Here is a 24960-nt window from a genome sequence, read left to right as displayed (position 1 = left end):
AGAATGTGCCGATTTGTGCTTCAGCCGATGCAGCATCCTTCAGTTGTTTGTTCAAAGTGGTATCAGACCCTTAAGTAAACAGGTGGTTGTGTTGTGTCCAAAAATCTTTTTTTCGACTGGCTGAGTAAGTTTTTCTTCATTGACATATTACAATACTGTACTGCAGTACTTAATTTTCTTCAATTTTCTCATATAAAATGTACGTGACAACCAACCCCAAGCTGTGAGACAACCAACCCCGACCCAGGGGCTTGTTGTCACACTTGCAAAAATATATAAAATATATTTTTTAATATACTTTAAATCACAATAACGTTTTGAAAATTGAAGCAAATGTGCACAAAAAGGTAAAAATGTAAATGGGATAAAGTTCAACTCATTTACTTAAGTAGAAAAAAAAATAAAAAATAAAAATTTAAAAATTGTGACAACCAGTCCCGGTCTCCCCTACTACTCAGATTTTGGATCCATAAGTCACAATAAGTTTGCTGCAGAAGCAAACTCGAACCCTTCCTTTGACACTACTAGTAGTTTTCAACACTATAGGGTAAAATATCGTACCTATCTAAAATCTAAATTTAAAAAGCTAAATTTGAATAGCTTTTTCGGAGATCAAATTGAAGGATCAATTGAAAAAATTTCAACGTTCCGAAATATTTTGAACCAAACCTCAACAGTAAACATACTAATCAGTTTGGTATCCTCGGCGGGTTTCTTGTACGATTGTCGGGTAGAATCTCACACACTGTAGATCTATGTACAGACAACCCAGACCTTGAAGTCCCGTGGGATATTCCCATCGCTTCCCACATGATACCATCTGGGAATCGGGAAGACACTGAACTATTCTGGCAGTTCCATCGCAGAATGTGGACCTTAAATGGGAACATTCCTTGAAACTTCTCATTGCTCCAGTCGATTCTCTTAGTGTTGGTTTAATGCGTAAGAATAAACTAAATTTCATTTAGTCGTCAACAAAATTCTTGACTGTCAAAATAGATATAGCATTTTGATATCTTTGATATGTTGTAGGACATAATCACTGTGATTTTTTAATTGAGAAAACTATGGAGGTAATTTATGAGATGATAGGATTTCAAAAACATTTGTACTTTTTACTGGTGGATGTTTGCGTTGAATTAAAATGTAAACCAATTTATATTTTTACTAAACTACGTCCAATGGACTTGCATTTTGAACTGGAACGACTGATAGCAAAACTTCGTGATGAAGCCTAGGTCACTGAAATCTACGTATTTTGAACTGGAAACTGAAGGTAAATTAATACATTAGCCAATATATCGATTGTTCCAAAAGTAAAAAAAAAAGAAAAAACTAATTAAATAATGCATTAGGTTCAATGTACTTTCATGGCATAGAATATTAGAAGGTTTTAGAGGAATCGTCGTCACAAATGGGACCGCTGGAAATGTATAATACATTCTCATTTCCAAAAAACATTTTACTACACAAATGAAATTACGAGTTTAAATTTAATTTAGCACCGATCTGATACTGAAATAAAACACCTCATATTAATTTCTATGGAAAATATAAACAATGTCTCTTTATCGATGTATGCATCGAAAATAAAACAATACACCTGACCACAACGATACAATCATTCGAGCCAATGAAACCAATCCACTGGCGTTTGATTACAAATATTTTTAATTAATTGGACTTTTCGTTTTATCGAACCGCGCGATTATTGTCGAACATATTTTGACATGATAAACATATCGTTGAACCTCTATTGTGTAAAGTTGGCAGAAGTGATGTATGTACAACATTGTTATGATTTGTTGTCAAGTTGTCAGCCATGCGGATGCCCTGATAAGCGTTACATATTTATATCCCCCGGCTTGACGGTCCCGACTTGAATTTATTACTAGCCTCGAGTTATTTGACAGAACAATTGGTGAATAACATTTGTTTACCGTAATAATGGGGCATTGTAGATTGTTTTTGTTGGCTGACATTTGTTTCGTTATTTCGTTAGGTTTTAATTTTTATGCCATACTGTGTCATTTAAATTAACCGAAATGAAAGTTATTTGAAATGCAAACAAGTGGACGGAATAACATCTTATTTCTGTAACAATGTTGTCTTATTTCTGATGACCTTGCAGAAAAAGTTTAATCGGTTGACTGTTATTAGTTTTGTAATATATATTTTGAACATATAAATTTTGTCGATTAAATTGGCTGATCTTGTTAAGGTATGTGTTAAACATGCTGCATTTACTTACTATGTATATCTTACAATACGAGGGTAAACGTTTTTTTCGTCCTGCCATTTTAAATTGTTTTAGATACCTATTTTAATTAATTACACCTGTATTACTGATTATTAAACATGTCTGTCACAAAATTTACCTAGTAGATACATGCGGAGATTTATCTGGCTTTTGTTTTAAATCTCAATTTGTTTTGTCGTATAGTTTATTCTTGTATTGTACCAAGGACAAGCTTAACCCCCCCCCCCCACCATAGCCCTTTGCTTTCTATAATACAAACCACTATAATTTACCGTGTATTTTATATACCTAGAGATGGTTTGCACCAAGAAATTCAATTGACGCAATTTTGTACGTCTACAACGTGTAAAATGGAGGGTTAAAAATGTTAACAACAGAATCTTGTTTTAAAGAAAGCTTTACGCGTTTTTATTGGCAAACTTTCTGTCCCTGCACTATGTTTAATTATTTAATTTTTACAAATGCACAAAAATGTTCATATCGTGGAAACCTGACTAAAAGCTAAGACTACTTGCGTCAGAGGGTTTAAAACGAGAGGGTTCACATGTTTCCCTGTTTGTTGTTTGTTTTCCTTTGACAAAGTCTCGGCTCTGTTCAAGGCTTAACGATATTTGAGATCAGTTCAGTGAGTCTTTTGACTTTAATCTGTTCAGCCTTCTCAAGCTGAGTTAAAAGATAAAATTTCATCAGAGCTTAAACTTAGTTGTTTCAGATTTTAACTTTGAAAACCAATTAATTGACATGAGCTCTTACACAAAGGCCAGGTTTAGGTAAACACTTTCTAAATAGTGTTTCCTATGTATGACAGCAGGTTTCATTGCACTGATTATTGCAAAGTAGCTAATTGCTGCATTTACTTAATTTTGCCGCACTCATTTTACTTTACTACATTCCAGTATTCCAACCTAACAACACAAAAAAGTGTGCTTTTATCAGGCATCTAATACGTGTACGCTTTAAAAAAAGTTGGAAACTTTTAAAGATACTACGACTACAATCAGCTGTGTAACGTTTTACTGCCTTTGAGTATTGATACTACGACTTAACCTTAACCTATTGTTTCGTGTTAACATTATACAGGGTGTTCATTTGAAAACTTTCCATATCTGTTGTGTGCAAAGGTAAGGCTTTCAACACTTGTTTGTTCTCATTTCCCCCTAATTTGGACATGCCAAATCCAATAAAATTATTTTCAATTTTGAAAAATGCCCCAAAAGGGCCCAATTTGGGGGGTAGAGGTGCTTTATGAGAAATTTTCAAATGTAAACATGGGTTGTGTGATACATCAAATTAAAGGTCTAATCACCCCGATCATTTGGGTGCAAAAAAAGTTTAATTATCTTTAACCGTATTTACAGGGTGGGTCAAAACGTTTTAAAAAAGGACTTTGAAGTTAAGTACCGTATTACCCTAACTACTGAACGGAACAGCGCCAAATTTCTTTCCAAGCTTATTCTTGAGCTACTCTTTAAGATAACTCGTAGTAAGGGCATTTTCCATGTTATTTTCTAATTAAAAAAATCTCAAATTTTAAGAATAAAAGAAAGCTGAAAACTCAAAATTCTTAAATAGCAAGGTATAACAAATTTCATACCACGTGAAAGGTCCTTTTTTAACAAACATTTTACGTATTTAAGTTTTCTTTCTATCTCTTACCGTTTAAAAATTGCAGTAGAAAAACATAATTTTCTATGGTAAAATTGTAACTAGTTTTCTAATAAAACAGCCAAAATTCGTCTCTAGACACATTAAATAGTGCAATAACTGAAGGAAACAATTCATAATTATTTTTAGGCAGATAGGCAAACAAATCATTACGTTTTACTTTGTGAAAAACTAGTTTTATAGCTGATGAGAAAAACCCAAGCGTGGGCCGCTTTCTGTAGTACCATTGACTAGTCAATGGTAGTACTAATTTCAAAAGTACCATTTCCTGTAGTACCTAATCAAATATGGTGTAAACTTAAAAAAAAATAGACTTTATTTTTACTTATTGGTCATAACAAAAGTGTTCCAGGATAACTGCAAAGTGTTTAACATTAGATATCCAGGTATAACCTTGAGTCATATGGCTGTAAATGATTTAGTTAGGAAGTTTTCTGAAACAGCTCAGTTGCCAATGAGAAAAGAACAGGATGAAGAGTCCAAGATGAATTCTGACACACGTAAAAGTAGTCGATCAATTTGTTATGAATCATACTACATCGTTGAACAAAGTGCAATGGGTTTTATTAGAAAACTAGTTATAATTTTACCATAGAAAATTATGTTTTTCCACTGCAATTTGAAACGGTAAGAGATAGAAAGAAAACTTAAATACGTAAAATGTTTGTTGAAAAATTACCTTTTTTGTGGTATGAAATTTGTTATACATTGCTATTTAAGAATTTTGAGTTTTCAGCTTTCTTTTATTCTTTAAATTTGAGATTTTGTAAAAAATTAGAAAATAACTTGGAAAATGCCCTTACTACAAGGTATCTTAAAGAGTAACTCAAGAATAAGCTTGGAAAGAAATTTGGCGCTGTTCCGTTCAGTATTTAGGGTAATACGGTACTTAACTTCAAAGTCCTTTTTTAAAACGTTTTGACCCACCCTGTAAATACGGTTAAAGATAATTAAACTTTTTTTGCACCAAAATGATCGGGGTGATTAGACCTTTAAATTGATGTATCACACAACCCATGTTTACATTTGAAAATTTCTCATAAAGCACCCCTACCCCCCAAATTGGGCCCTTTTGGGGCATTTTTCAAAATTGAAAATAATTTTATTGGATTTGGCATGTCCAAATTAGGGGGAAATGAGAACAAACAAGTGTTAAAAGCCTTACCTTTGCACACAACAGATATGGAAAGTTTTCAAATGAACACCCTGTATTATCGTTTAACGTTTGGATTTAACCTAACCTAAAAAGTTCAATATTTGAAAGACTAAAAATCTAAATGCTTTTTAGTAACTGTAGGGAAAATATAATGTGTAATGCGAGCGCAAAGTGCATTTGCTGCACTCGAGAAACTTCGCGCACTAGTTACACAAATAACTAGTGTAAATGATTATTAAACATTAGTATTGGAATAGTACACTTGGTCTTTCTTTTTACAAATATTACAACATTATACTGTTATGTGTTCTTCATCACGAGTACTCGATTTATAAAGTAGAACTCGAAGTGGATCACGTACAATTAACATTAAACATCGCAAATTATATTTTATACTATTTCAAATTTTAACATGGTTTTACCCACATCCTTTGAGTTATAAAACATTCTTGTTGAGATGGGATGAAAGTATGTCGGGTCCTGACAGTGGTCGGCAGGTGCGAGAGCCACCTGTCCCCCCCCCCCCAGCAACCAAACACACACACACGCACACACACAAGACAGAGACCACGTTATCAATCGATGTGACCAGAAACCTTAACTGAAATAACGACAAGGCGACCAAAATAATGTACTTTCAAATGAACTGTTGACAAGTAATAATCAAAATATATTTTCCTATAGTCACCTGACAAAGTAGCCTTCCTTGCACTGATTATAGCATAGATAGTTGCCAATTGCTGCAACTACTTTATTTTGTCGCTCGTTTTTTACTTTTGCGGCACTGATTTTATGTTTTTTCCTCATACCAGTATTCCAAACAAAGAACACGTAGGTAGTAACGTGATAATAATTCCAAGATTAGGCACGTGTAATACGCGTACGATTGAAAATAAGTTGGCAACACTTAAATATATTACGACTACGATCAGCTGGTGCAATGTTTCCCATTTCGTTCAATGTTTGGATTTAACCTAACATAAAAACGTGTTGTACAGTGATTGAAAGACTAACTATTTATATGCTTTATAGTAACTGTAGGAAACATAATAATGTGTGACGCGAGTGCAAACTGCGTTTGCTGCACTCGAGAATCTTTCCACACTCGCCTACTGTTCGTGCGTAAACATTTCTCTCGTGTGTAGCAAACTAGTTACACAAATAACTATTGTAATAATATATTGTTTTGTTCATGCTCAGCCATTGACTAACGGTTCTACCAGGTTCTTCCTAAAAAATGCATAGTCTAAGTTAAAAATGGAAAATATTACTCCGAACAAAAGAAGTAACCATCGTTCTTGTGACGTCCTAATTTAATTGAATTGTAGTAAAATCACTTGAGCGAACATTTGGAGCGAGAAGTCGACAAACTGAGATAATTGGCCACTTTATAAACTGATCAAATCGACGGTAAGCTTATTATCGAATAAAGGACACGGACGAATAGTTAATTGGAGAGCAAAGGTCGAGCTCCAATCCAATTCCAATCATTGGATCCAACATTCCATATGTAGGAGGCAAAGTAATTACAGAAACTTCCGTGTTCAGATTTGCCGGGGAGCTTTTGACTGCGAAAATATACACCATAATATTGATTACCTCGTTTATTACTTTTTGTAAATAGGTATATGGTGTTAAAGTGTAGTAAAATGTTGTTACAACTTGAAACACTCAACTTATACCCGATTGCAACAAATCAATTATTATGGTATAAATATTTTATGGTTTTTTAACTTATTTTGTCACGAACAAAACTATTATTCATTCAACATCCACCCTTCGTCCAGTACAACCGTGCTAGAGATTACTGAAGTTTTTTAACAAAAGAGTTTTTGGTTATTTTAAGAGTATTGACATATGCCAGTATATCTGTTGTGTTGTAAACGAAATTCTATATGAAACCAGTAGCCTATTAGAAACTGTACATTCTGTTGTAGATATACATAAATTTTAATAAAAAACTGACAACTTTAACATAATGAGGCCTCCTTCCCCAAAACCATGAACGAGCTGGTCTAGGTGATATGGCTTTGGATTTCAGCCCCCGAGGCCCCGGGTTCAAATCCCGCCAACACCAATGTATTTTGTCTAAGAGATAAAAAAACCTAGAAGATTAATAAATAAATAAATAAACGCAAACATTCTATAACATTTTGGAACACCTACTATAACTAGAAAATTAGATTCACATGATTTTAGAAGTTTATAAAATACGTTACCCTGACGATTTTCGTTACATAGCTCCTTGAACTACATAATTTGAATTTTAAGAAAATAAAAATAAAGAGATGCAATTTATATTCGTCACAGCCGAGTGCGCGGACCTATATCAAGTCATGGTCCGTGAACCGCTCAACTCCTCCCTCCCGTGGCCGTAACTCGTAACTTAACTGTGTTACCTGGCCAAGAGTTAGCCAGGTGATGGATGAAGGTTTGAATTGAAAACTACCTCCACTGATTGAATAGATCAGATTTATCTTACTTATGGCCAAGCTGAAGACAATCTTGAATGTTTCCCTCTAGTTTCTCCCTTAGGTTCCAACCTGGGATTATGTTACACGTTACTTCAGGCTAGGTCTAGGGGGTCGCTGAATTATCACTTAGACAAACTTTTTTGTTGATTGGCTGGATTTGAACCCACTACCTCAGGAACTGAAGTCCCGCGCTCTACAAGTAGACCGGCTCTTTTCAGAGTTTCTCTTTAATGGACCTATATGTGTTTTGGCGACTTTTTATTATTTGCCATGATTATATCCTGTTAAATTGATCGAATAAAACTATGTATTTGGGAACTGTTACTTTTGTCATCTTGTGGTAGGCCTATTATTAAAGTGTATAACGCTTTCTGTAATTTTCCGAGAAGTAGTAATACGATTTACATTATTAACCAAACAAATTAAACATAATAAGTTGTTTTTAATTATTATTCTTAGGTATAGCACTCGCAAGTACATAGATTTCTTACAGCACTTTGTCGTAAAAAACTTGGCAAATTAAAACTCGTAGACAATTGTAAATACTGCAAACTACGTAAACGTTGACAAATTTATTTGTTCAAAACAGAAAACTTGAATACACTGATTAGCTTATAAACTCAATTTAAAACATTTACTTTTAAACACTGTTAATGTTTTATTAGTTATTAATTTGTAAACTTAGACTGTCGATTTAGTCCAACAGTGCCCAGTCGTCGGATAGGCAATTGTGATGCTGTGTTTAGATTGCATACCCACAGCGGCCAGGCGCTAGAGTTGTCACGTCAGCAAAAATATTGCATTTTTACTGTTTAAATTCAGTTGTACTTTAATTTATTCTGCCATTTCGTGATTTTGCTTACTTTTCTCTAGTAATCGGTTAGAAAGGTTCCTAGACTTATTAAAAAACTGTTTCCCGACGAAAAAGAGCAAACATGAAGCAGGAATTCAGTTCGGAGTGGTTGAAACCGGGAATTATTTAATGAAGGTTCAAGATGTCATAGATAGTTTGGTTTGGTAACCATGCAATGATATATTGATGCGTTATAAGAGGAAATATATATCTCTCGCGTTATCTTATGCTTAGATCCAATAATTTAATTTTGTATTTATAATAGGCTACCTTTTTGACAACTGTGACCTGATTGAGGTAAATCACTCTTTATAGTTAAGATCTAAAATCAACAAAATTTACTGTAAATTAGTAGTTGAATAGGCATTGAATTGGTAAATGGGGTTTGTACTGGGTTAATTTTGCCTCTTAAACAAGTTGTGGGCAATGTTGATGGAATATTTTCATAGAACTTTTTTTTAATTTTGCATATTAAACTGTGTAGTTTGCGTTTGGTGGTTCTTGATCTTAAACTATCTAGTTCTTAAAGAACTATCTATGTATTGGTAATATCCCCCTACTGAATTCAGACAAATTTGTAAACTCGCCTCACTGCGTACACCAAAAGGAAAAAGTTGTAGCACTAGTTATAGTTAGTTAGTTAACTATATTTGTAACTTTGACTCACCGAATAGTTGAGCAGTTATCACTTTTCAAACTGTGGGAGTGTTGAGAGCTTTGCGTGATAAACAGATGAGTGATCCCTTTGACAAACGGCGCCTATTATCACGACCCAGCGAGTGTGAGATCAATTGCAGGTTAGCATCGGTTGGTTGTTAAGTAATTTCTATCAAAAGATCCTCCCAACCGAATGTGGCCAGACAGTTACGGTCTGGTCTTACAGCACAGAATTCCACATGAATTAAAATAGATCCCATAACAACGAATTCTTTATTTCCCCCCTTTAAAGTTGTAGTCAATGTTTGAGAATATTTATTAAAACAGTTTGATCTAACTTGAACTTTATTTAAAAATACCACTGGTGTAAACACGATCCAAACAAAAATCCCGTGGTTCCGATTTTCGGTGTTTTAAGACGTTTTAAAAATGTTTAGGTACTGTGGGAAATTTAAACCGATTTATTAATTTTGGATTTCAATGGGATTCGGTACTTTGACACATTCTCTGACTGCCCTAACGGATCCCGAGTATTTGGTAATACGCGGCTAATTGGGAGGCACGGAGGCTGTCCACTGTAGCACCTGCCTTGCCTCGGGCTACGAGAAACCGGCTTCCGAGAATTGATTTATATATTTACGGAAGAAACTGTGTCACAGCTAAAAGTTGATGTTTCATTGTTTATGAGAAATACACTCGAGAAATCATTTCGGACGAGTGATTGTGTGTTTGACGTTTCATACTTATGACCTTAACTAGAAGCAGCGTGTGAATAAATTAATCCAAAAAGGGGAAACATTTTTAAAGGCACAAAGGTAGTTTCTCTCTGATATCTGTCAAAGTTTAATTGTTTGGAGGAAAAATAGGTCTACTCGTGTTTAAATGAGAAAATAATTTTTAACGAGCGTTTCCAAGTTTTAACCTATACGACTATGAATGAATGAATAAATAAATAGATAATAAAGCAAGTGCGATTAAATTTAACCGAAAGAAATTCAAGTTAAAAAAATAAATCTATGTTTCTTGGTTTTCCAATTGTGTTTTTTTTTTGTGTAGCCGAAATATCTTGAGTTTATAAATCATTGAGGAAATGTTTTTTTTTTTAGTTTTAACTAAAATATCCTAGAGAAATCAAAAATAAACTCTGTTAATAAACTATGCTATAATTATGTTCAAGGTAAAACATAGCTTTCTGATGTTTGTTGATGTTTCATTGCTTAAAGAAAACATATTCATGATAAATTAAGAAATATTTTTTGAAAAATAAGGGTTTGCTAAGCTTCATTACACAAAATAAAGATAAGGGGAGGTGTTCTCAAATTTTTATATTTAATTGTTTTGTAAATATAAAACACAATTTTTTAAACCGATTCAATATTTCCAATGATTGCGGTTTTTAATATTCTTTTATGCACGTATTATTAAGTAAAATATTTTGCTAAACAATAACAAAATATTTAATTTAAACTTTGAATATAACATTTTGTGTAAATAGATTAGAAGAGAAAACTATAGAGAGCTCTTGAAGTAGCCAGAGCTGTTCCACCGCCTTGATGTGGTGGAAGTAATGTATGACCTTATTTTCATTGCAGTGAGGTAAAGTTATGTATAGGGAAATGTGCAGTTTTTATGATATATGAACTAATATGGCCAACTTCTTCTGATTTATATTCCCTTTGTTAATGCCAACTCTAGGAACTTGTATGTTAAAACATTTAAACAGACCGATAATGTATTCAATGTATACAGGTTGTTATTAGGGTGCAGATATACTCTTCATCATGCAAATGTAAACACTTGAAAGTCTCAAACATTAATATTAAATTCTCAAGGATGAGGAGTTTCACAGTTTTTCCATAGCCTTGTTGATTATATGTATTGAATATTATATATGTTTTATTGAGGCTAAAAACAAAAGTTGATAACTTTTAGCTGAAGGTGTGGGGATAATGTTATGTAATTTAAATTGTTTTCAATTTTTTTACTGTTTTATTTCTTTACTGTTCCAGGGATTGATTTTAAATCAAAATACCAATATGTTATTCAAAAATTCTAAACAATACCTCCTTGTATTTAAATGTCAAAAATATTTCATGAAAATGTATAAAATAAAAATGTATAAAAATGTACATGTAAAAATATGTAGAAAATGTATAAAAATATTTCATGTCAAAAAAATTTCAATGAATGCTAAACAACCTGTATTAAACAATATAGGCCAACATCAAAATCCATACCTACCTTTGTTTTATTTTTTAAATATTTAATCAGTAAGGAGTATGCCTACCACAAACCACAAACAAATTTGTTACAACTTCATCATGTACCCAGAACATTTTATTATTACAATATCACCATATTGCTTAACAAAAAAACTTAACAAAAGCTGCTGTTCAATTATAACAAAAATTACATTATCGTCTCCTGTTTCAGCACAAAAAGGACTCCAGAATAACACCTGCAGAAGACATGCCAGAAGACAACAAGAAATATCGTCATCAGCGTTTGATGAAGAAGAAGATGGAGACGCTGACCTCGGCTCAGGCACGGTTGGAGTTGCAGGTTCAGCGTCTGGAGAAGAAACTCCAGACTCCAGCTCCAGTAGCCAGGTTCCAGCGGGTGACCGACAATGAAGTCCTGGAGGAAGACTTGGCTCTCCGGGTTTCTCAGCTGGAGAATGAGAACAGGAAAACTGCAAAGTCCCTCTTCAACATAACACGCCAGGTGAGTTAAATTTCATGACATTAGATTGAAACCGACATTTTGTGTACTAATTGGCATCATGTATTTAGATACAGTAATATCTTTGATACATCCTTTGAGAATTAACAGTATGACTTCATATAATTTTTTAAAAAGTGCTTTGTTTCCAGAAATTGAGGATTGTAAGAGGAAACGATTATGACCTCTAACTACCTTCATCCCATAGACAATTTTTGTGGTTATTTAGCTTAACAAAAATCAATAAAATAATACGGCATCAGCATTTTGTTTGTAAAAGGATTTTAAAATTAGGTGTGAACTTAAAAAATCTTAAGAAATAGGCTCCAGATTGTTACCAGTACACTGTCTTCCTCTGGAATCGAGACCAGAATATAACTAAGTTGAAGCATTTCCCCCCAACAAAATCTGTATCAACTTATTTTGACTTTGATCCTAATAGTTACTAACTTAATTTATTTTTATCAAAATACATTATTTTCCTTAGTCAAAGAAGATTATTTGTTGATTTCATTACCCTGTCGTATGGAAACCCAGATCCAAATTCTTATAAAACAACTTTTTGCTTAACGCACACACAGTAAAGATTAGAAACATTATTGCGAAAAGTCTCGAACTTTAGTGGTCTCTTTATGCCTTTTACATTACTCTTGTTGATGTTGGTTAAATTGATTAAGTGTTGATTTTAGTCAATTTATGTTGAGTTAAGGTGGCAGCACTGAATGATCATTTTGTCGCACAGGTGGCTGGCCTCAGCAAGCTGCATGTGTCTATGCTAGAGCTTCTAGAGTCTGTGGAGAGCTTGGAGGCCAAGGTAGACGACACAGTTCCTTCCTTCCGCAAGGAAATCAGCAGATTGGAGTTCAGCTTGGCTCAGATGACCTCAACTGTCAGCATCACCAAGGAAGATCAGGTTGGTGGAAATTGAAAAAAAAAAATTGAAAAGTCAGTAACTTGTTCATGCTTTGAATAAATCCAGCTGTTCTTCATAATTATGTTTTTAATCAATAGTCATGACTACAGTAACAGCTGATTTGATTCAGTCAGCTGCTTGGATTCCTTTTTATTCTACTCCTCCTGTAATTTTCACTGTTGCTATCTTAAAAAGTAATAATGGATGAAAACTACTATAACAATGAAACCAAATTTAGGTACAATGAAATGATTTTTGATTTTATGCTAACCATGCAATAAAGAAATTCAAAGTAAATACAAAATTATTGTATTAAAGTTTTGTTTTTCCTGATCACAACACAAAGAGTATTTACTCTGGGCGGCTGGGTCTGTTTTTAGAGGGAAATTGAAAACGAGAGTTTAATTAAAACAGAGGAAAAGGGATGGAGAAAGTCTGACATTGATGTATTGAGAGAAATTGTCCTCAGTCTTGACAGTACACATGATCAAAGAGACTATAATTGTTACTACCATCAAAGTGGGAAAATGGTACGTTTTAATGTTTTATATTAAATTCGTGAATAAACTTCTGTCTTAAATAGTGGAATGTACAACTAATATTTCACTTAAACATAAGTAAGTTATGCTTTACTTAGAATGATTTTTCATCAAGCACGTTAACGAACTCTGTACAAAATACCAAACTTATCTTGTGTAAAGTATAAGCCTGATTCAATTTTATTTTTAATCATTGTAGCAGGTACAAACAAGATAAACTGACCCGACTATCAGAACAATACTATGGCAGATTACGTCGGTTTTTTGTCTATGAAAAGTAGTTAATTGAATATTGATAGAAAACCTAGAACAAAATAAAGCATTATTTATAGCAGAACAACATTAGTAAATGAGGGGTGCAAAAGGTTTTATGTTTCTTGGGGGGCAAGAAAGAGATTAATTCCCCCTGCAAGGAATTGGGGATGGGCAAAATTGTCTCATAGGCCCATAGCCTTACATTCAAACCACGGGCCTGATTTATAGTTAACACTCGATCTAGTTGTAACAAATATTTATAACATTTTGAATTATCTTCCCAGCACATAATGTCTATTACCTTTGACTATTAATCCAATAGTCAATATGCTATTGCCCTTTGAAATACTATTATGCACCATTACAACTCTTTCTTAAACCACAGGAGAACCAGCGTAGTATGGTGAAGGCTATGGGAGAGGCTATGTCGACCATGCAGGAGAAGGTGAACCACGACCACGCGAGGCTAGCAGCCCTGTCCGAAGAGAAAGCCTCACGCGAGGTGCCGCTGACTCTGCCTCAGCACTCTGAACGACTCTCGGGTCTTGTGGAACGACTGACTCATGTTGTGCAAGATTATGACTCCATTGTCGCTGATTTACCTCACGGTTAGTAGTGATCCTAAAGTTTAAATTACACTTTTACGGTTCTGTTTACTGGAAAGGGACACAAATTACACTGCTGGGTTATTGATAAGAAATGACAGTCTACTACACTATAGACACCAGAAACAAAAGAACCCTGGGCCATTTCAAGCCGCGCAGGTTTGAAGGGTACGCCCCATCTACCGGCGCAAACTACAAGATATTTTTGTTTCTGCGCAGGTTGTTTTGTTCTTGGGATGTCTATACACTACTGGTTAACCCAAAGACGAAACATAGAAGTACCAAACTTTACTCCAATGTTTATGCACATGTCAGTAGTTTACGCGTCATTACTAATTTCTTTATACTAAAGTAGACATTCCATTATTTGGATCAGCTGTCGCAAATTTTTTTAAGAACATAGTAGTGTGAACCATTTAGAGATTGCGCTAGTGTCTAAAATTATATTGTCTACCTTATTTTTTCATGTTGAGATAGTATACATAATTAAAAGATGGTATAGGTTTTAATTGGTCATCCTTCAGTTTAATTTGGTTAAAGAATTCTGCACATGTGATAGAAACCAGTAATTTAAATCAGGGTGTTCTGTCGGCTCACTTAAACTACGTCCATTTTAATTAAAAATCTGGAGAAAACTTAAACAAGAGGATGCAATTATAGTTCACATTGAATTTTAGTTAAAATGTTAATTACAGAATGTCTAGTGCTATTAATTGTCAAAGGTTATAGGTACTCTCCTTTTAAGTGAAGGTTAGATTTTTCTACTCTTATACAGTTTATTGACCATTGGAACTCAAAAAGTTAAATATGGATAAGTAGGTATTTTTTTTTACCATAGTCCTTCTGTAAAGTTTTATATTCCAGTTTGAAGATCAAAATTTACCATTTACAGTACTTAAATCTATTAATAAATTATCTGTTTCTACAGATTGCAGTTGGGTGAATGGTCCGTCAGGTCTGTATATCGTAGCACCGGGTAAAGCCACACCATTGGTTACTTTCTGTGACCAAACTACTGGCGCGGGCGGTTGGACTCTGGTGCAGCGCCGACAAGACGGCTCGCAAGACTTCAACAACAACTGGCAACAATACGCTAAAGGATTCGGCTCTGCTTTGGGTAAATATTGTGTTAGAAAATTTGAATGTACTTTAGTGAATGTATGAGTAAATTATACCATTGACTTATCGATTGCTTTGTTATATACGTATCAAGCTTTCTTTTTTTTCAAACTTGAAAAATACATTAAATTGGTCTCTCAATAGTTAAACAACTAAAGAAAAACATAAACAACCCAAATCATTAACCCAGTCATTACAGTTTGCAAACACTTTAAATTATTCACTTCCTACTTTCTAAACTTAACAGACTTACAGTTTACGTCCACTTTTCACGTGGATTAAGAAACATGGAGTTTAAATTAGGAAAAGTTTTGACAGTTCAGAAGTCCGGAAGTTTTGTAATAACCAAGAAAGTTCCAAGTGATTGAAAAGGCTAGTTCGAGTCAAAGAGATTAGAAAGGCTTTGTGCATTCTTCGAAACTTGATGTCTTAAACCGATAGAAAGCATTACAATTACAAGTTTCTGTATCAGTCAATAGTTTAGAATAAAACAGAATAATATATAGGTTCGGTATTGCTTTTGCTTTGCAATAAGTATTCATCCCTAATATTTGAGTTGTAGGACATATTTATAAGGTTTCTTCAGCCAAAACACTTTTTGGGCTACTCAAATTTGATCCAGATTTTTTTTCATCATATGGTCGTAATTTAAAAAAATTTAACTATTCTAAATTAGATTCAGTTCCTACCAGGAGTGGCTACAGTATATGGCAGTTAAATTACTGTTCATATATTTAGTAAGGATATCTCCAATGCAATCAGTACTAGCTATACAAAAGCAGTCAGAGTTTCATAATTTTTGACATTAACCAGGGCAGGTGAAAGTTTCCATGGGTAAACCAAAACAGATTGACAACACATAAAAACTGTCTGAACAACACAATAAAAGTTATTTACTATTTTCACAAATTATGAATTTAAAAAAGGAACAGTCTGTAAGTTGAAGTAACTAACTTGGCTCATTCTGTTATCAGGAGAGTTTTGGATTGGCAATGAAGCTCTGCACAGACTGACAGCAGCCAACGAGTCGTCTCTCCGAGTAGACCTTGTGGATATCTACGGCAAAGCTTGGTACGCGGAGTACGATCAGTTCAGCGTCGGCAACGCTAGTGACGGCTACAGACTCAATGTTGCCGGTTACCACGGTAACGCTAGTGACGCCCTCGACTACCAGAACCACATGCAGTTCAGTGCCATTGATTCTGATAGAGACGTTAGCAACACTCACTGCGCGGCCAACTATGAGGGAGGATGGTAAGTTTCAGCATTAAAATTTATTTGAAAAAGATTCTTTTCAAATTTGTAACCAAATTAATGTTTGTAAGCAAGGATTATATTTAAGTTAAGGTCTACAACGAGTAATTTGACACCAACTCCATGTTTTTTACTACTTCCGCCACTATCTTAGATGGTTCCCATATTAATATGAAGATTAGCCTCGTCTCAGTGACCGATAATAATATTAGAAGATAATGTAAATATTTATGATCACTTCTGAAATTCCACCACATTCTACCTACATTTACTACGTCCCTGTTGACAAATTCTTGTAGGTATAAAATAATAAGGATTTTCATAACCAGTGTTACCCAAAACAGACAAAACTATTCTCTACGCCCAATCACTTTCCATATTTTTTTTTATATTTTCTTCATTCACACCTGTCAAGTGGCAATAGACTTTGAAGTTAAACCCTTAAGCTACAGAAATCTAATTACAGAACTTGATTCATACTTAGGAAGCTTTAAATTTGTAAAGGACCTTCGTTCATACCACTGGCTAAGCTTTTCATACCACTGGTGAGCTGCTATGGTAGTAATAGTTTAAAAAAAGTTTTGTTTTTGATTATTTAAAATTTTAAATTGTTCATGGCAAACATTTTGGTTTTAGGTGGTTTTCACATTGCCAACACGCAAATCTAAACGGCCGCTACAACCTGGGGCTGACGTGGTTTGATGCGGGTCGCAATGAATGGATTGCAGTCGCAAGATCAGAGATGAAAGTCAGAAGTCGCAGACATCGCGGAAACACTCAACCCGCCGCAGCGTAGACTCACTATTAGTTATAAACATTCAGTGATTCTGAACAAAACTTTGGAATTATCCCAGATGCGTATTTTAAACAAACGTATGATAATATTTTGTTATTAATCTATAATTTAAGTTAAAGGCTTTTAATTTTACGTAGACATTTAATTTAATTGGAAGACTTTCCTTCGGAAATATTTTTTCCCAAAATTTTGTGTAAACGTTTTGTTTTGTATAAACAAAATTGATGGTGCTGTGTTTTCCTGTCAATATTTGTTGTAAAATATCACATTTTAAATTTTACTTTTTAATCGCCGGTTTTTAGCGAAGTAGTACATTTTGTGATCAATGTTTTCAAAAAAATAAACAATGCCTTTCCATTTGACTGTACCAAACACTGTCCCTAGTTTAGTTTTTCAAGGTAGTCGTCGGAACTAGTCAAATTAGATTGTATATGTGTTAATAATTCAACCTGACAAGATTAAATTAGTTTTGGACGTAGCTGATGTTTTCGAAGTAAAATGTATATAGTCACTAGATTTAGAAATAACAATTAATTGCCAAAAATAGTTGTAATAGATGTAAATAGAATATTGTACAGTGTAACATACTCTGAAGTTTGAAGTAGGAAGTGGTTAGTTTATTCTTTGTGAGACTGTATATGTATGAATGTGTTTTTACTCTGAAACATCACAAACTTGTCCTATCAGAAAAAGAGACAAGTTTTGTAGCTTATTATTTCAACCATTGCATTTTAATACAGTTAAGTACTGACAGTACTGAATTGGTTATCATTTTAAATTCTTAAAAGCTTTTTTACAGTTTTGTTTTTTTTAACATACCACAAGCACTGTTTTATAACATGAACAATTTTTTCAAAAAAGAATAATAAAATGTGTTTTCTCTCTGGAATTTTTTTGACCTTTAGACACAAGATGTTATTAGATGTTAAGATGTTGCTTAAGATGTTTTTAGACCTTTTTATTTGGTTAAAGCACAAATGTTATTGATGTTTTTTTTGCTTTAAAAATATTTAATATAGCTGTAATATTTATTTATTAAGTTAATGTGTAATTCTCTGCCGTCCTAATAAATGGCTGATCTTACAGTATATCTTGATTTTTTTCAAGATAAAAGTGCCCCGAATAAAGTTTTAAGATTCTTAGTACATAACTAGGTATTATTATATTGTACATACGAGTGTTTTAAATGCACTTAACGTTGTTAAAATCATCATTGTAAGGCATTTAGTTTTTAGAGTTGGAAAAGCTACAAATTGTAGCATTGTTTCAACAAAGTACAGTAATGGCAGTTACCAAAAAAGTAGTAATATCTAAACTCAAAACTGAGTGTGTAATTGTGACTTAAAATTAAACATCTGTCCGGCATTTAAAACAATTAGTTTGAACAAGTAGTATTTTAAACAAACCATACATAATATTAAGTTGTACTATATGTTTTATTTTTTATGTTGATGGTATTTATTTGAAAACGCACATGTTTTTAATAAAATAAAAATATGTACATACACATAAAAAAACCGTTTATTCCCCTTGACTGTTTCCTAAAAATATTACATTTTAACCTGTTTCGTAATGAGTGAACATAATAAGACTGAAAGAAGAGTATTGTGGATGTGAAAGAGATATTTACTTTATTTTTTCCTTTTTAAACTCAACCTATCACAATATTCAAGTCCTTTTTAAAACGTTTTTATTAGCTCGCTTTCTTGTCCGGTACAAATTTTTCAATCAATTTTATACTAACTTCCTTCAGTTAAGAAAAATCCATTTTACTGATTTTTTATTATGCATACCAAACAAAACCATTCATAGAACTCAACGTAGAAGTGCAACATTTTTAAAACTTCATATATTCTTCCAACAAATAAAAACCATAAATGTTTCCTTTTTAAAATAGAATACCTATGCTTTACAAAGCATGTGTTAAACTTCCTATAATTTATCAAATTTACCCCACTTTTCAAAACTGTTTAGTTCATAAAAGCACAGAAAACATACTAGGCTACTGATAAAAGTCAGCAGTTATGTAGTAGGTAATCAGTAATGTGGTTATCAAGCTGAAATTTGATTATGTGTTGATTTTGATGTGTCTTTGTAATAAAATAACAAATATATCACTAGTAAAGATTTTTTTAGTTTATTTGTGAGATTTAAAGAAAATACTGGCTGCATGGTTAGGAAAGCTTTCTTGCATATAATTAGTAAGTGGATACAATACTTTATTTATGAGTTCTACATATTTTAGTGTCCTTGTGAAACTACCAAAAAAATGTAAAGTTATTGTTTTAATTTGTTTAAATTTTTTGACAGTTTAGGAGATTCTAAAGTTTGGATTTTATGGGACAGTTTTTCTCAAGAACTTTTCACTGTAAAACTTCACTAAACTCCTTTTTATCTAGGTTACTGTCAACAAATAACAATTTTTTGAAGTATAGTTCAGGGAAAAGTAATTGATATTTTCTACTCCAGGAAAGACTTAGCAGGAAATAGAAAATGAAATATATATGAAAAGGACAAGAAGGGAGTTCTGTAGCCAGTAAATGTTAGTGGTTTGTTCCAAAGGTCAAAGTGCACTTCTGGAGCTAATGTAGATTTCATCCTACAATGTTATTGTTTCATTACTCACATCAAAGAACATTGCAAACCATTTACAACTACTTTAGGAAGGCTCTTAGTATACATTTACTATTCCATCTAAAATATAAATAACATTTTCAGTCTATCTTATCTTATCTTATTATTTTTTTTTTACATTAGCTACATAGTGAACAATTTCTGTTAACAAAGTCTTGATAAATTATAATAACAAATTGAGCTCAATGGCTGTGAGTGAAAAATATTCTTTAGATGTACAAATAATGGAGATACTACAAATAATGTGACTTTTAAAACAGAATCATGTAAAAAGGATAAAATTGTATACTGCAGTGTATCAAGGGTAATTCATAAGAAATGGTATGGATATAATTGTATGTATATATATATATATATATGTCCTTTATGCATTAAAAATCCTCTTATGATCGGGGATCGGGGTGACATTTTGGGAAATTGGCGAAAATTCTGAATTCTGAAGGATTATGTTTAAGCACAGAATAAACAGTTTCTACTCTTTAATCTGTAGTTTAAAGCCGGGAAGGTAAATAAGAACACAAATCTGGTGGCTCACATTATTGATATGGAAAATTTAGATGAAATACCATATTGTATTGTTGCTATTTAACTAAAAATTCACCGTTTTACACATTTTAAGTACCTATGGACTCTGCTTGTCGATTTTTTAAGCTACCATGTTAAGCTTAAAACATGTTTAACTAGTCAGGAAATAACTTCTTGATCAGCATTGTACACGTTAACTCACATCTAATAACACTTGAACCACTTATTGACAATTATGCTCTTAATTCACAAGACGGTACATAAAATATGGTAAGTGGTGATCGATTTCTATTGGACACTCCAATCATCATCAAACCCGATAGGCGAATAACATTTGCCGTCTTGTGAGTTAACTGTTTAAGTATATGATTTAAGCGTTATTAAACATATTTTTATTTACTTTCCGTAAATTTAATAACATGTACCGTACAAAGCTGATGAAGAAGCTATTTTTATTGTAATGACGATGCCCATTGCATGTACAATACATGCTTAAATGAAGATAAAGATTTTCATTTTCATTTTCGTTTTTGTTTTAGTTTCAGTTTCAGTTTCCGTTTCCATTTTCCATTTCCATTTCCGTTTCCATTTCCATTTATATTTCCTTTTTCTTTTTCTTTCCGTTCTCGTTTCCGTTGAGTTTCCGTTTTCGTTCCCGTTTCCGTTTCCATTTTCATTTTCCGTGACTGATCAGTGTCCGTAAACATTCTAATGGACAAATTTTTAATTTGAAAAGTTTTAACAGGTCGTAAATTACGATTTTGATATTCCATTAATTTTATACTAGAAACAACTAATTAGAAACACCTGAAAATGGATGTTTTGTAAAAGAGATCTATTTATTCTAAGTGATGCTATTGATTGCAGATTTACTAGTGCTACAAGCGTAATGATAGTCGTTTTTCCCAGATGGCTTTCAAGCAATTTTATTCTGGGTTTACACTTCGTTGCGAGAACGACCAAGCTACCACGCTACCATCTACCTAGTTATGCATGACTTGATCGGAGTACGTGTTTTGCATTATTTAGACGTCACAAAGCTTAATTCGTAGAAATAAATGTTGGAAATACAATGCTCGATTTCTAAGACAACTACTCGTCAATTATCACAAGCTTAAACGGTAAACTTATTTATTTAATTAAATATACTCGAGTATAGCAGAGTGTGTTTTGTTGGGTCTCCGTTTTAGCAGTTTTGCTCTCAGCGTTTAATCCAAAAAGTCATTTCCTCCCAACCCCCCCCCCCTCGCACTACCCCTTCTTAAAGAAGAAAAACATTTGAATCAACCAATAAATAAATACCAATTATTCTTCATAATCATTACCATATCATACTGAAGAAAGATGTAGCTTAAATGATTATATTTTTATAGACAAATATTTGCGTGTTTCTTTTGAATTTGAAAGACATTTAAATTAATTTCTTGGACATATTCAATAATTCTGGTGTTAAAATAATAGGGATTTAATTAATTTTAGAATCGGTAACTTTTCAAAGATCCTCCATTGTGATTTGTTCCATCTAATATTATTTTCATCAAACTTTTTCAAAACCCAGACAATCCCGTAAACCTTTTTTTTAGAATCGTCAACACCACCAATTAACATCCTGTAAAAACTACTCTGGATGAATAGAAATCTTAAATTTCATGGACGGAAACTGTAACTGCGGCATAATTAATTACGGCATTTTACCTACGTTAATTACTGTATTTTACCTACGGCCGTTTTTTTAACTAGCCAATTCGTTCTTAATAACACATCATTCGTTCATACTCGCCTTAAAATACGTTGCATGAATATAATCATAAAATATTTTTTTTTAATTCTCTGCTGGGTTGCCCAAATAATAAATGTAAGACTTTAAAAAAATGGTGGGGTACTTGTATACCTTTGTAATACCTAAACATGAATTATCAAGATATTTCTTCGTAAATATCTAAGTGAGTAAAAATGTGATGCAGTTAGTTATTTTAGTAGTTTACGCAACGATTGTGTAAAGATAGTGTTAACGACACGAGTAGAAAATTTAAGGTACGAGCCTTGGCGAGTGCCTCAAAAACTTTTACGAGTGTCGTTAACACCATTTACACGAGTTGCGTTTGCGTACACTACCTTTACCTACGACAGTCTTTCTAAAGACCACGAATCATAAATTCTAAGTGAGGCTATGTTTTCGTTTACAACCTATTGCCTTAAAAAGATTGATCCAACTAAACATTGTACCAAACACTAATTGCACCAATCGTAAACAATATAAATTGGTAAACAGCTGATTAGTTGAAGTTCAAAGCATTACAATTTTACTTCTTCACTCAATTCTTGAACCTCATTGGTCCGTTACCCGTGTTGTTAAGTAAAAAAACTATGCTGTTAAGTAAACAATGCTGTTATGTGAAACTTTTCAATTCCAAGAACTGGACTGAAACGGCTACTTTAAAAAAAAAACCATCGTGTTGTATTATATAGAGATCTATGAGGTAAACACTGTATCACGCTCCAAAGTAATTATAACAACAAAGCTTGGTATTATTACAGTAAGTATGACGTATGACCAAGTACAATTAGCCAACGTGTAGCAGTAACTTTGTGAAAGTACCTTTGAGTTGTGTGGTTTTAAGCCTAACAAGAGTTGTGGTAATTAATTAGCAACGTAGAATTACGTCACTTCTGCAATCAGCTATTTAATTCTGCTCTATTTATTTTATTTATTTATTTATTTATTTCCCAACGGTTTACACCAGTTTACAAGAATGTATACAATATTAAAAGATGGCAAAATACATGCAACAGTGAGTGGTAACAGCAAGAACATAATTAATGAACAAAAATTAACAAGTAACAAGTAATAGATACTATATAATAACAATCTTGAATAACAATAACAATAGCAATAACAAAAATAACAAAATAGACAAGGAAAGACGATAAGTTAACAATATAAATTAGAAGCAGTGAAGATAGTTTTGGATAATAGTACAATGTGGCAAAAAATTTGATTTTACAAAAAAAAACATGACATGAGAGGTGATACTTGGCAGCAACAACAGGAACGATTAATTCGACTAGAGCTAAGGAAGGTGAGATTCTACAGTTAGTGACTAGAATTATTATCACATAAGCAGGGAGGCGACCTTTCTCCGGAACGAGGACAATGAGTCGTGGAAGAAGTCCAGGTGGATTGCGACATCACTCCCAGTACGTAGAAGTCTCGAAAGGCCGCTGTTAGCTGCATAGTAGGTGGGTTGGTAGCGTCTACGGAATATCGTTTTGGAACGGGTTCCTGTTGGTATATGCAAGTGGATGCCGCAGAGTAGATCCGGACAGTCCAGGAGCCCATTAACCAACTTGAAAAGTGTCAGTAGGTCCGAGTGTTGCCGCCTCACGTGAAGAGGGGTGAGGCCAAAAAGAGATTCGACCTCACTCACAGGAGTACGTAGGTAGTCAAACCCAAGCCTACATCCAAGAAGTCTGACGAAGCGGCGCTGGATGCTTTCCAACTGGTTAATGTGGTTCAGTTGATGAGGGGACCAAATTGTGGAACCATACTCAAGTATTGGACGAACAAGGGCTTTATATAAGGTCACGAGAGTAAGGGGAGAGTTGAAACCCTTTGTTGATCTTAGGATGAATCCAATCATGGAGTTTGCTCTTGCAGTGATGTGCGTAATGTGCTCCATTGGATTTAGAGATGGTGTCATAATAACTCCCAGATCTTTAACTTTGGAAACCCTCTTCAGAACTGATTCATTGAGTGTGTAGTCGTGTATTAAGAAGTCCGAACCCCGTTTGAATGAGATAACTACACATTTGTCGACATTCAACTGCATAGCGTTATTTTTGCACCAGTCTTCAATGTTGTTGAGAGAGTTTTGGAGATAAATTTTGTCACGGTCACTTGATATCCTACTAAAGACCTTCATGTCATCTGCAAACATGAGAAATTTTGAACCTATTACAAACTTGATGTCATTTATGAATAGGCTAAAGAGTAACGGGCCAAGGTGGGACCCTTGAGGAACACCTATTGCATCTATTGTAATTTGCATACAATATACAATGCAGATAGATATTCTCATTTAGCATTGTTTCTGGGCCAAATCGAGATGAAAATACTATACTTCGACCATAGACCAACCAGCACAAGTAGACTTGTCATCCCATTGTAAATTTTGAAGCTTGTTTTTCGTGTATAGTTCATGTCCGGTGACACTGATTACTAGTGTCGACGAAATTCTGTTTCTATTATTTTAGATTTAATTCCATGATTTGTGATTTACTGTTTGTGGTTATATAACTAGAGGATGGGTTATTATTTATGATAAGATTGTGTTATTTGGTTCAACGAGATTATAAAATTACTGAAATAACAAGAAAAAAATTGTAAACAACACATGACCACTACATGTCACCGGGAATAACTAACAATAAAATTGGCTTCAGTTGTTCCATAAGGATGAGAAATCTACTAAGGGAGTATGTTTTATATGCTTCGACTAACGAACAAAATTAAACAATTTTCGAAGATAAGCTA

The 24960-nt window shown here is 33.4% G+C and overlaps 1 protein-coding gene across 1 annotated transcript in view; it reads left to right on the top strand.

Moving 5' to 3' along the window:
• Positions 1 to 18234, top strand: part of LOC128995551 (protein scabrous-like) — a 47575-nt gene extending 29341 nt beyond the window's left edge. The window contains exons 3-8 of the mRNA XM_054420568.1: positions 11499 to 11789; positions 12529 to 12699; positions 13879 to 14101; positions 15027 to 15215; positions 16192 to 16471; positions 17108 to 18234. Coding sequence (XP_054276543.1) covers positions 11499 to 11789; positions 12529 to 12699; positions 13879 to 14101; positions 15027 to 15215; positions 16192 to 16471; positions 17108 to 17267 — 1314 coding nt within the window. The 3' untranslated portion in view covers positions 17268 to 18234. The remainder of the gene's footprint in view (positions 1 to 11498; positions 11790 to 12528; positions 12700 to 13878; positions 14102 to 15026; positions 15216 to 16191; positions 16472 to 17107) is intronic.
• Positions 18235 to 24960: the final 6726 nt, after the last annotated feature.

This window comes from Macrosteles quadrilineatus, unplaced genomic scaffold (genome assembly GCF_028750875.1).
Source record: "Macrosteles quadrilineatus isolate MER2022 unplaced genomic scaffold, UCM_ALF_1.0 Scaffold_5__1_contigs__length_97177068, whole genome shotgun sequence".
Taxonomy (NCBI): domain Eukaryota; kingdom Metazoa; phylum Arthropoda; class Insecta; order Hemiptera; family Cicadellidae; genus Macrosteles; species Macrosteles quadrilineatus.
This window is presented reverse-complemented; position numbering and strand designations above follow the sequence as displayed.